At 42.9% G+C, this 12,215-nt stretch overlaps 1 protein-coding gene across 2 annotated transcripts; it reads right to left on the reverse strand.

Moving 5' to 3' along the window:
- Positions 1-6,316: 6,316 nt before the first annotated feature.
- Positions 6,317-10,256, reverse strand: LOC120654934 (protein FLX-like 2). 2 transcript variants are annotated; one of them, XM_039932611.1, is made up of 5 exons: positions 9,896-10,256; positions 8,991-9,740; positions 8,758-8,900; positions 8,569-8,666; positions 6,317-7,144 (listed from the first exon to the last, which is right to left on the reverse strand). In XM_039932611.1, the coding sequence occupies exons 2-5, from the start codon at positions 9,620-9,622 to the stop codon at positions 6,515-6,517; spliced, it is 1,503 nt and encodes a 500-aa protein (XP_039788545.1). In that variant the 5' UTR covers positions 9,623-9,740; positions 9,896-10,256; the 3' UTR covers positions 6,317-6,514. The 2 variants fall into 2 exon arrangements, with proteins under 2 accessions (XP_039788545.1, XP_039788547.1); XM_039932613.1 differs by having other exon boundaries at positions 8,991-10,069.
- Positions 10,257-12,215: the final 1,959 nt, after the last annotated feature.

The raw sequence follows: 12,215 nt of genomic DNA on the forward strand, positions 1-12,215 counted from the left end.
GTGTTCCCTTCTCCCTCTCTCCCATGCGTGGTCACCGTGGCCAAATTGGCCACGGCGCCGCTCGCGCACGCTCGCGACGCGCGTCCCCGCCCATGTCATCTTTATCTCGCTCGCAGGCCAGCAAGCTCCTCTCCCGAAGCCTCTCCATGCTGCTGAGCCGTTCACGCCTCTCCCTCTCCTTCTCGCGCGAGCGCCGAGCCATGGCCACCACCTCCGCCTAGCTCGCCGTGGAGCTCCCTCCTCCTGCCTCCCTCGGCCCGAACCGACCCGCCCACAAGCTTCCTCACACCCCACCGGTGCTCCTCGGCCCGAGCCCGCCCCGAATCGGCCGCCGGAACCTTGCTGTGGTCGCTCACCGCCGCCGCCGGCCGCCTACTTCCGTCGCCGGCCCTCTTCCGGCCACCCCGGCATCAACCGAGACCAGCCAGAGGTAGCTCTCGAGTCCCTCATGCTCCTCCACCCCTCCCTCGCCGCCAGCAAGCCCCCCATGGCCGCAATCGCCGTTTCCCTTTCTCCCCTGCTTCAAAATCGCGACCAGGGACCTTATACGACAATTGAAACAAGTTCAGGGGCCTATCTGCACAACCATAGACTCATATGAATAGTGCTGCAAAGGGTTATTTTGCAATAAATTGGCTGAAAATTTGAAAAATCATAATAAATCATAGAAAAATCAGAAAATGCAAACTAAAATTTGTTGGATTCCTTGTTCTAAGATATACAACTTTCCTTACAGGTTGATCTTTAGTTTCTAAATAGTTTTTGCTCTAGTTTACATATTAGTTTAAGTGGCTGTAAACTTTGAAAATGCATAATAAATTATGGAAAATCATAAAATAGAAAATAAATATGTTTTGTAATCCTTGTGATTAGATCTATGTAATGAACCTATAATATGACATGTATTGGTAGAAAAATATTGTCCTACAATTTTATTCATGCTTGTTAGGGATAAAATCATATATGTAGTTATGTTGCTCCTTTTTGCTGTGAAATTTTTATGGTAGATTAGTCATGTGATTTATGTGATGTGGTAAAATTTTCAGATTTATTAGTGCATGTGTGCATGAGTTATTGATTTAACTTGGTTAGTGTTTAATAAATAGTTTATGAGTAATAGGAATATGCATAAATAATTATGCTTGCTGATAAATCATGAAAACTTCATGCTAGGGTTGTTTTCTATTGTTTTATCACTAGTAAATATTTTATGTTCGGAACATATAGGTTGCTAATCAAAAATAATTTTTATTAGTAGTTAGGCCTGTTCTATTAGAAATAATAGTTTCTTTACATATAAGATCATGATAAATTTATGTAAAATACTTTGTTAAGTATAATTACAGGATATAATCAGTAAGAATTAGTTTGTGCTATTAAATTGTACTCGTGCAACTTATTTCGTTCCTAGCATGTGTAATTTATCTTGTTTTGTGCCATGTAAATATAACATTAGGTGTCACACTTAAATACACACTACCTTGGTTCTTTAGGTAGTTACTAATGCTTGGTTCTATGTAAACGAGTGTCCAATGAGATAAGTTCATAAGAGAGTAATTATCATGTTAAGTATCACTTTTACCACCTAATAAATTTCACCTATGTTACTGTAGTTTAAGTCTTACATGTTTGTAACTAAAGGTACTTAATGTATATAGATGATGCAATTAACATGTGGTAGACTTCTTGTTCTTGTGACGATATCCATGATGCCTTGTTAGCTTTAATCACTAGGGCAAATAACTTCATAAGACAAATCTCAAGGATGAACTAGTCCTTCGGGTGAGGATGAGTGATCAACCTTAGTACGATTTGTACATTACTTCTTTACGACAACGTACCACGCATTACTTTCTGGTTGTCCTTAGAATATGTGCTTATGCCTCTTTTGTGCATGCATGTGCATCTATGCATATCATTTAGGTACGAGGGTAGATCAATTGAAGGACGATTGGAACATAAAGATAGAGAAAACTTCAAAAGATAGTGTGTTAGTTTCTATCCAGAAGTTGGTGGATTATCTATCATGAAGCTCCAACCTACTAACTTATAGTGATACTTTACTCCCAGGCAAGCCCCGGTGCACATCCTATTATTTGAAATTATGACACCTATATATGTATTTATTACTTGTGCATTACATTTCAGGAGTTGATTGGAACCCTAGTTGCATGATCCCTAGGTTTCTCTAAATTATACTAGCATGTATAGGACGATAGAAATGCTATGCTTAATACTTCTCGATAGAAGTCGAGTGACTTTTTGCACTCGCGAGATATAGAATACTTAGAAGTCGAGTAATTTCCGGTTACTCGCGAGATATAGGTTATATACTTATATACCGTACCTGAGTTGTTGAAATTGACATGGATATATGAGACCGGGCGGGGAATGATGATGATGTATAGGTATGGCAGCAGAACAGGATTCCTGGGTGTCTTAGCCCCGTTCGAGTCGATTGAGGACCGTACCGTTGTTGGCCCTGCTGATCATGTTTGAATTGTACTAACCGCATACTGGGAGTAAGAGGTAGTCGAAACCGGTAAGCCGAGTACTGCTTTGCTTCGAAAGTACAAGAACCCGCACCCAACTCCTAGGGCGAGTCGAGTGGCCGCGGAGAAAGGGGTCGCATATGTTTACTTTTGGTGGTCTCACGTAGGGCTCGGTTGACTATATGTCGTTGGGCTAGTTCCTGTAGATCGAGGCGGGGAGGGGAAATGTTGGTGCGTGGGATCCGACGGGGCTTTTGTGTGCCGTGCTGGTTAGGTCCACCTTGCAAGGTTAAATCGGATCGATTCGCCGTCGGTCGCTCTCGGACATGAGCACCTTGATCTCCGAGTCACATCGTAGTAAGGAAATGAAACAAAACGAGTTGATAAATGCTGATGTTATCTAATTAATTATGTTTGCACCTTGGTTGCTATAGATATGCAAATCATAGATGTTTAGCCAATTTATTGTTATAATTTGGAGCTAAAATTTTGAAGTTAAGGATCTATTTTAGATGTTTTTTGGCAAAACAAACCCACCAGCCAAAAGCCTTGCATGTCTAGATAATGGGCTAAGTATACCCTTAGTCGGGTAAGTCTTGCTGAGTATTAGTATACTCAGGGTTTGTTGTTTACCCTGTTTTAGGTATAGGAGCTAACCCGGATTCATATCGGTGGGCTCGATGTGACGTCCTCACGTCTCCGTAGTTATCTTTTTATTTCAATTTATTTCAGTTGGTTTCTAATGAAAATCTTCCTCAGGTTAGACTCTCTCTACCGCTACTGTTATCTATTATATGAACTTTAATTTGTAAAAGTCATTTTGTAAATACCTTAATATTGTTTACTATTTTGTAAAATTGTATCATGCTGGTACCGTCTGCGCTCGCCGTCGCGCGAGACTTCTGGTGTGTTTCGATCGGCCTATGGGTTGGAAACAGACTGTCAGGTTACACTTAATTAAGATAATGCGTCTGATGCGTTCAAATGATGGCCATTACGCTTAATTAAGTCGTTTAACTTGGCGGTTCTGTCACAAAAGGAAGGCACATAGCCTGGTCCTGAGTCCTGACAGGCTACTCACACAAAATTTTCACCACCTCTATTAGAGTAGGGTGAGTATTAGTCTATATTTACCAGCCACTTTATCTCCTTTGACTGGCCAATCGGCTGCTCTGGTAGTAGTCTGATGGCATTCAGTAAAACTGACTCTTGCAGTTGCAACTGAAACGTGACGCACGTAGTAGTAGTACACTGTAACATCTCTAACTGCCAAAGGGATTCTCTAGTCGTAGTCGTTCTCGGAAGAACAAATATCTAGCTGTACAGCAATGAACCCCCGTCTGGGATAAGAATTTCCATGAATATTTTACTGCCAATCGTCCGAGCAAGAAAGCTCCAAGTTGCGCTTTCACAGCAGTGCCTTCTGCATGAGGCACGGCGGCATTTTCTTTCTGAATGTAACTTCAGTCTTCAGATAAGGGAGGGGAGGGGGGAAATGGAGATAAGGAAGCTTATGGGGATAAGCCAGCATCTCAGTGTCACTAATACGTTTAGTCACTTCAAGGCCATTTTTCTAAGCATACTCTCTGGCCACGATTTGGTCTTGCCTCTTTTTACCTCAAGATGCACTGCACAGCTTCCTGTTTAGGAGAACCACAAGAGAAACAAAACCTTGATTTGCACGCAATCCCCTGATCTCGCATCCCTAATCAGAATTCCACGAAAACAATTCAGGAAAAGAAAAGTAGCATTCACATTGCTCCAATAACCTAACATGTTCGGCGCCTAACAAGTAGGACTTCCACAAGTTCTCCTTCACCAGATCATTGCTACTCCCTTTGGCTATGCCGGTATATATGTACGCGCAGCGTATCAATCTGTATGTAGTATAATCCAAGATCAATGACTAATGAGGACTGGTCAAAAAGGGGAGATTATGCCATGCAAAAGGGATTCTACCCACAATAAAGATCTCACATTTCTCCTAAAAAAATAAAGATCTCACATGCACAGCTGAAGCTGTGCTGCCAGCAACTCTAGTGTCCACAGCTGGGCTTGCCATGTTTGGAGGAGCTAGGGAAGCCGCAGAATGCAAGACCTCTTCACCTTTGTGCCACTGGCTCTCATTACTTTATTTAGTACCTGCCGTACATGTAATGCGGTCCTGCTGTAATCACAATACTGCGTCGACGGTCGATCACAAGAGCGAATTTTAGGCGGAATCCTAATGATGGGCAGAGGTCCAGAGTTGTTAGGCGAGAGCTATGAATTTAGATGTAAAGATATGTTTGCGTCCTAATCTCTGATAAACTAAATGGATTCTCCACGCAGTAAAGCTGCATCAGTTTTTTCTATGTGTTTATGTGTCCCTCAGTTTCTTTTATGTATGCTTTGTGTCCAAATGGCATTGGAAGATGTTGCCAGAAATGAATCTTGGCACAGGATGGTAGATGTCTTCCAAAGGAAGATGGCACGGTAGAGAAAAAAGAGAGGGTTGAGATATCCTCATCTTTGTAGCTGAGATTTTTCATATGCCAAAGTGTTCTTCCTTTCGATCAAACTATTATTAATTTATGACCTACTTCCCTTTCTGTGAGCCAAACAAACAAAGAATAATAGAATCCGACAAATGGTAACTACTTAGAGAACCTAGAAAGCCAGTGACATATCTCTATTTAGAGGGCATGGAAAAAGAAGAAATATATCTTGGCTTGCTAGTGCATTGCAGCAGATGTGCAGTTCTGCGAGAAATACATTGAGCAAAAGATAGTGATCTGATCATGAAAGTGGATTATGATCAGTTTCCTTATTAGGAAGCTTTTATCTACTTGTTCCTTGATCTGATCTGTTTCCTTATTAGGCCTTGTTGCAATGAAAAGATTTTTTTTTGAATCAAGGCTACCCCATTTCCATTGCACAAATGCAAAAGATATTATATGCAAAATAAGTCATTTTTCAAGCACTATATCATTGAGTTGTTTAACGGACAATTTTTTTTAATCAAACCTAAATATAGCGCTAGCACAGGTATCGTACAGGTGGTTTGATTTTGACAAAAGCCGAATAAATCCTCACCTTGGGCCATATTACTGCAGGAAGATCACCTTTTATTCAGCGAGCCTTTCCCAGCTAGCCAATTACCTTGAGAGCTTCATTTCTACTGCTCCTGTAAAGCTTCATCTCTTTTCCGCTTTATCCCCTTCTAATCATGACAGCTTCTTCACACCAAGTTTAACCTTAAGGCGGTATAGGGCCTAATATATTCCCCTGTGTATAGAGTTGGAACCATTTTGGTCTTTTCTGTTCTGCTTTATGTAAAGGTTGCATGAATTTATTCTGCTCAAGTCCTGTTAGAGGTTTGCAGCCATCGACATAGTAGTGTGGGAACCAAGAACTACGGCGGGAATTCGACGACTAATTTCTGTGGATCCATAACTACTGAAATGCAGATTCAGGCGACGTTGCCATGGGTTTTCCGTGCAGGGGTTTCCCTGTTACACTGCACGCCACGAATTGATCCGTGGTGTACTATCACCAATTGGAGGTGTAAGATGTTGTGTTCAGACTATCACTCTGTTGCAAATTGATGCATGAAGGATATTATGCTCATTCACAATTGATCTATCACTCGGAAGTTCAGGCTGGCATCTCCTGATCTTTTGCCAGCAGCTTCTCCCCAAGTCAGATGCTCGCTATAAAGTTGCAGCAACATGCTACGATTCAGCCCTAGTATTTGAAGTTTGAATCTCATAGATACATGCAGCACTCAACTGATAGGCAACGGACAACTTAGTGAAGCCAGATAAAACCAACAGCACAGCTCATGTCGGAATTCTCTACTGTATTGAATAAAAATGCTTTAGAACAATCACAAGATATAATTACAAAGATTATCCTCTACTAATTCTTCTCACATCTCAGAGGCAGAGCAGTGGAACAACACGGTCTCAGTAGCTGCAGAAAGGAATCGGGTGTACAAAGCTCTCTTTTGCAATATAAAAAAAAATACAGGTGTCCCTAAATTATTTGCGTCCGTGAAGAGCTTCATAATTACTGCCAGCATTAGCTGCTGCTCGCCCAGATCCATAGGCTGGAGGCTGTGTGGCCAACCCATAGGGAGAGGAACCCTGTGCAGCAGCAAAGGCAGACGGTGCCTGTGCTAGACCATAGGATGACAGTTGCTGTGTGTGTCCATACGCAGCTGGTGCCTGTGTTTGCCCGTAGGATGCTAGCGCCTGAGCTGAGCCATAGGGACGTGCTGTTGCTGCGCCGTAGGATGATGGAACGGACGCAGATGCATGCGATGGTGGCATCTGTACAGATCCGTAGGTGGATGCAGATTGTACCCATGCATATGGAGGTGGTGCTGTCTGATTGGATCCATAGGAACCGGCACTGCTCCCATGAGCCACAGTAGCGGCTCCCTGTCCTCCAATTGCAGGTCCCTTTGAAGCATCATACCCAGCACTCTTCAAAGAGTCAAAGCCAGCAGAAACCCTTGATACATCATGGGTTCCAGATTTTGATGAATTGAAACTGGCAACACGAGAAGCATCATACGTATTGCCTCTTGGTGGATCAAATCCAGAATGAATACCACTTCCAGCTGGGCTTCCACTTAAAGGGTCTACCAGATTAGTAGTTGTCCTTGCCTAAATTGATATTAAAATCATATTGTTAAAGCTAAATAAATATGGATCCAAGACATAGTAAGCTGAAGATAGAAGATCAGGAATGCTACAAAATGGTAGACTAATTGCTTTATGACCCCTTTCGTACAGTAAGATAAGCATCTATTAACTTCACACCAGAAAAGAAGAAAGAAACAAAGGCACCAAGGAACAAACTTCAAGTAAACAAACATAATTCCTAAAAAAAAGGTAACCAAACATATAATCCAAGATTCGTAGTTACCCTTCCCTAGCTATCAGCAACTACTTATTGGGCTCATGGCTACTCAAGGTGAAAAAAGGGGGCTTCCAGATCACTGATTCAATAGTACTACAGTACATAACACCCAAACTAAAACAACTTGACATAGTGGGTATGTGCCATCATCAAACAAACTGGAATATATTTTTTAGAATTCTATGAGTTCTCTCAAAATTTCTATACAAAAGAACACAAGTTTAGCTACAACTGTGGACTGCATAGTTTGAGAGCACGATCCTAGAGCATAGTTCAGAACATCAGATTCCCCCAAAAAAAACATGCTAGTTATATCAAACTTCCCCTCGTATATATAATAGTATGCTAAAGAAATGATTCTTCCAACTGATTGCAAATCCAGCCAAATGCGCGACATGCAAACAACATGGCCATATCATGTAAATTATGGTGATTTGATAGATATATTACAACTGAAAGTTAAGATCATCTTTCATATAAGGATTGTCTAAACAGAGCAAATAACTGCAGATCAAGAAGATGAAAGAAGTCAGGAATGAATAGCAACCCAGTAGATCGCCTGGAACACATGCTGATTAGGCACTAAAGGGTACACTGTCCCCAGCAGATGGCACTGAAAGTGTTGACGTAGCGCCACATTGGGAGTCACTGGCAGTGCCGGCCAGCAGGATGCCCAGGAGATGGCAGGAGAGGATCTAGGATTTAGGACGGATGCCTGAATGGGGAATGGCGTGGAGAAGACGAACAATGAAATGAGGCATCTAGCTCAGACAGGACCATGCTCATGTGTTTGCATCATCAGAGACCGAGGGAGATCAACAACTGGGTGAACGGCTAGGCTGAGAATGATCCCTCTCCAATTTATGCACTGAAGTGTGGATGCCGACACCTTAACTTCAATTTAACCATTCATGATGACTTAAATTCATTAAATTTTGGAAGTAATCAATTATGAAAAAATCCTTACAACAAAAGGTTTCAACTTCCATTTAATGAACATATATTTTTATGCTGAGGAAAGTTTATGCAAAAGTTGCTTCGTGGTGGCATACACTTACAATTACAACGATAAAACATACTGATGAAGACAACAAAACAATTCACTGGGTATGATGGCAATCGGCATCCCTACCCTAAGCTACACTCTAGAAGAACCAGAGATGCTCACCTGTGCTCTTCCATAACCATCATAAGCAATTTGTCCAACAGAAAGATGGCTAGATGTACCATCATCCTTTTGACCAGTAATGGGATTGTAAAAAATACCTATACAAATAGTGTTTCATGCTTAAATGCACACAATTGAAAACCTCCTTTAGTAGTACGGGAAATAACTGATAAACGACAAGCGCCATACCACTTTTGTCAAGATTAACTGCATTCCTCATCTCAGCACGAAGTTTTTCCAGCTCTGTAACCATGGAGTCATAATTCCTCTTCATAGCCTGCAGCGATTCAGAGTGATCCACCCTAAGTTTCCTTTCATACTCATACGTAGACCTGAAATACAAATAGCACATGCAAAGATGTGGTCAATCACATATAGAGCAACATACATACTAAAGAATAAACGAAGCACCTGCCACGGACCTGACGTGCTCATATTCTTGTCTTGCAGCATCCCGTTCAGCAATGAGCGCGGGAAGCTGCTGCGCCTCACCAAGGTTCCTCTGCAGGTCCTTGCTTAGCTTCTGAACATTTGTCGCCATGTTTTGCCTCAACGCCACAAGGTTCTGTGCCTCGGCGTGCGCCTGCTGCAGCTCCACCTTCACGGACTCGCAGGTCTTCAGTTCGGCCTCCATCTTCCCAACCTTGTCAAGGAGCCCCCTCATCTCCTGCTCCTCGGCGGCTTTCGCGGCCTCCCCCTGCGCCTGCAGCCTCTGCAGCTCCTGCTGCGCTGCCGCCAGCTCCTTCCTCAGCGAAGAGTGGCTGACGGCGAGCCGGTCGTTCTCCACCGCCAGCTTCTGCATCTCCACGCGCTGTGCAGCGAGCTTCTGCTCCAGGACCTCCGGCGGCGGCAGCATGTCGTAGGGGAACGGCCCGGGCCCGGGCACATGCCCCGGCGGCGGCAGATGCATCCCCGGCCCGTACGGGTCACGGACCTCCCGGTGCATCATCCCATGCGCCGTGGGAACTGGACCCTGACCGGGCCCGGGGCCGGGGCCGGGGAGCGCCCGGTGGTGGTAAGGGGGCATGCCGGCGGCAGGCTTGACGCGGGGCATAGGGTTCAGTGGAATCCCCAAATCGTCTGGAAACCAAATTCCGCGCAAACACCTAGGGCACCGCCGATTCTCCTATGGCGACAATTGGGGTTGAACGCGCGCGATGGGGAGGAGGAACCTAATCGAACCATGGATGGACGAAAGGGTTGGATTAGTAGTCAGTAGGGCACAAATCCGCAAATGGCTGGATGCAGGGTGAGATTTGGATTCGATTGAGAACCAAACAAACTCTTAGAGCAAGGAATGCATCAGAGAAAAGTCAGGGTTACTTACGAGCAAGAGGAAGAAGGGTGCCCCAGGAAGGAATGGAGAAGTCCGAATGGATGCCCACGCCACGGCGGTCCACTACGGCACTACCCGTAGGAGCGGGAAGCAGGATGAGAAGGGCGCGGATTCCGGCGAGGGAAGACCTGGTTTTGCTCTGCCCCGTCGCCGGCGGGGATAAATAAAAAAACTACTGATGAGAGGACGAATGATGTTTAAGCATGTGTTTAGTTCAGAGATTAAGAGGGATGATTTGGGTCCAACTCTATTTTTTGTTGCCTTGAACTGGTCTCGTATTTTTTTTAGACCTCAACCTTTCAAATACAAGTTGTAGCATTTAAACTCACACACACCTTTTTTATGCAAACTAAACTTACATCCTCTATTTAGGAACCCATCTCCTATTTAGTTGAGATGGAGGATGAGGTCGGGTGGGATGGATGACAATACCAATACCAATACCAGTGCTATTAGCCATAGGACTCACATGTCATCAAAGGGGCCATCTGTCATCCACTACATCTTCTTCTCCCTAATGCGCACATCTTACTCGGACCCCCACGCCTCGTACTGGTGCCGCTCGCTCATTGTTGCGCGTCCTCCGCCGTCAGCGCCTCAGCTCGCCCCCGCCGTCAGCGCCTCAGCTCGCCCCCCGCTGCCCGAGCTCCACGTTGTGTCGTCCGACTCCAGCCATCGGACGCCACGCGCACTCGAGTTGGGTGCAACCCGAGCTTGGCCACAGCCATCCCCGCGCGGACGGACGCGAGACATCGCCCGACAGCATCGAAGTGGGCTGACCTCGTCATCTTGTGTTTAGAGGGATGGAAGCATCTGGCAGGTATATTTCTCTCTAACCCTGTCCCAAACCACATGAGTTCTCATCCAAAATATTGGACCATATGGGTTCGACCCGTTCCAACCCCTCTTCAACCCCCGAACCAAACACACGGTAACGAGTTTGGAATAGGGAAATCAAATGTTATAAGAATGGATGGGTATGGAGTATATACACGGTGACCATAATACCTTTTTAAAGTAGTGGTGAGCCAACCAAATGCAACATAACTATGGGTAGAATTGTAACTTTACATATATCTTACTCATATCTCACCCCTTCACATTGGGATATAAGGTTTAGGTAAAGAAGCCCTCATTTCCCATACCTAAACACCCTTCCTATCCCTAACCCAAAATCCAAACAAATGAAATATTTTGACTCACACCTTATTTTCCCATCCCACCTCTATTTCCAACAATCCAAACACCACCTAAGGGAAAATGCTAAAAAATTAGTCAAGTGAAAATGAGAATTTATTATTTATCTGATCTTTGAGACAATTTCATACTTGCATATATACGTCCTTAATAGAATACGGTATCAATAAAATATTACTTCCTCTGTTCTAAATTGGAAAAAGGCTATATCACCCCCTTTGTGGACTACATAAAACCCCAATCTATGAAACGGTCTATATCACCCTCCTGAACTTTCCAAAACCGGTCAAATTACTCTATAAAGCAGTTTCAAAAAATCATAGTAAATCACAGAAAAATCATAAAATAAAAAATCCAATTGTATTGGACTCCAAATGAGTAGATCTACACAGTGAACATATAATATGATATGATTTAGTATATTTTTTTATAGCTATAAAGAAAAGTATAGATCTAAAGTTAGAACAAAAAAATTAAAGTAATATTATATGTTCACTGTGTAGATCTACTCATTTAGAGTCTAACCCAATTGGATTTTTCATTTTATGATTTTTCTGTGATTTATTATGATTTTTCAAAACTACTTTAGGGTGTAATTTGACTGATTTTGGAAAGTTCAAGGGGGTGATATAAACCGTTTCATATGTTGGGGGGTTATTTAGTCCATCCCCCATAATTAGGGGGTGATATAGACTTTTTCCATTTTTAAATTATAGAATATTTTAGTAAATCTAGATACATATTTTTTTACTATGCATAACTTTGTACGATGTCGTATTTTAAAGTTCATTGCCTCTGAAAATATAGTTAAACAAAAACTAGAATTTTTTAGGGAAAAGTCTGTTTTTCAACCCTGAATTATCACGATAGTCCGATTTTGGCCCTTGAACTACGAAACCGGACATCCTACACCTCCAACTAACGAAACCGTTTGAAAAACAACACTGGCTCAGCCAAAGGCGGTTTTGCTACAGTAAAATTTCCGAATTTCTGGAATTTCACACCTCTCTCAATTAAATAATAAAGAAAGCATAGTTAATATTATCTAAAAATCATGATATTTTTTTGAGAGGTAGATCAAAAGACAAGGAATTTATTTTGGATAGATGTGATA

Source organism: Panicum virgatum, chromosome 1N, assembly GCF_016808335.1.
Source record: "Panicum virgatum strain AP13 chromosome 1N, P.virgatum_v5, whole genome shotgun sequence".
NCBI lineage: Eukaryota > Viridiplantae > Streptophyta > Magnoliopsida > Poales > Poaceae > Panicum > Panicum virgatum.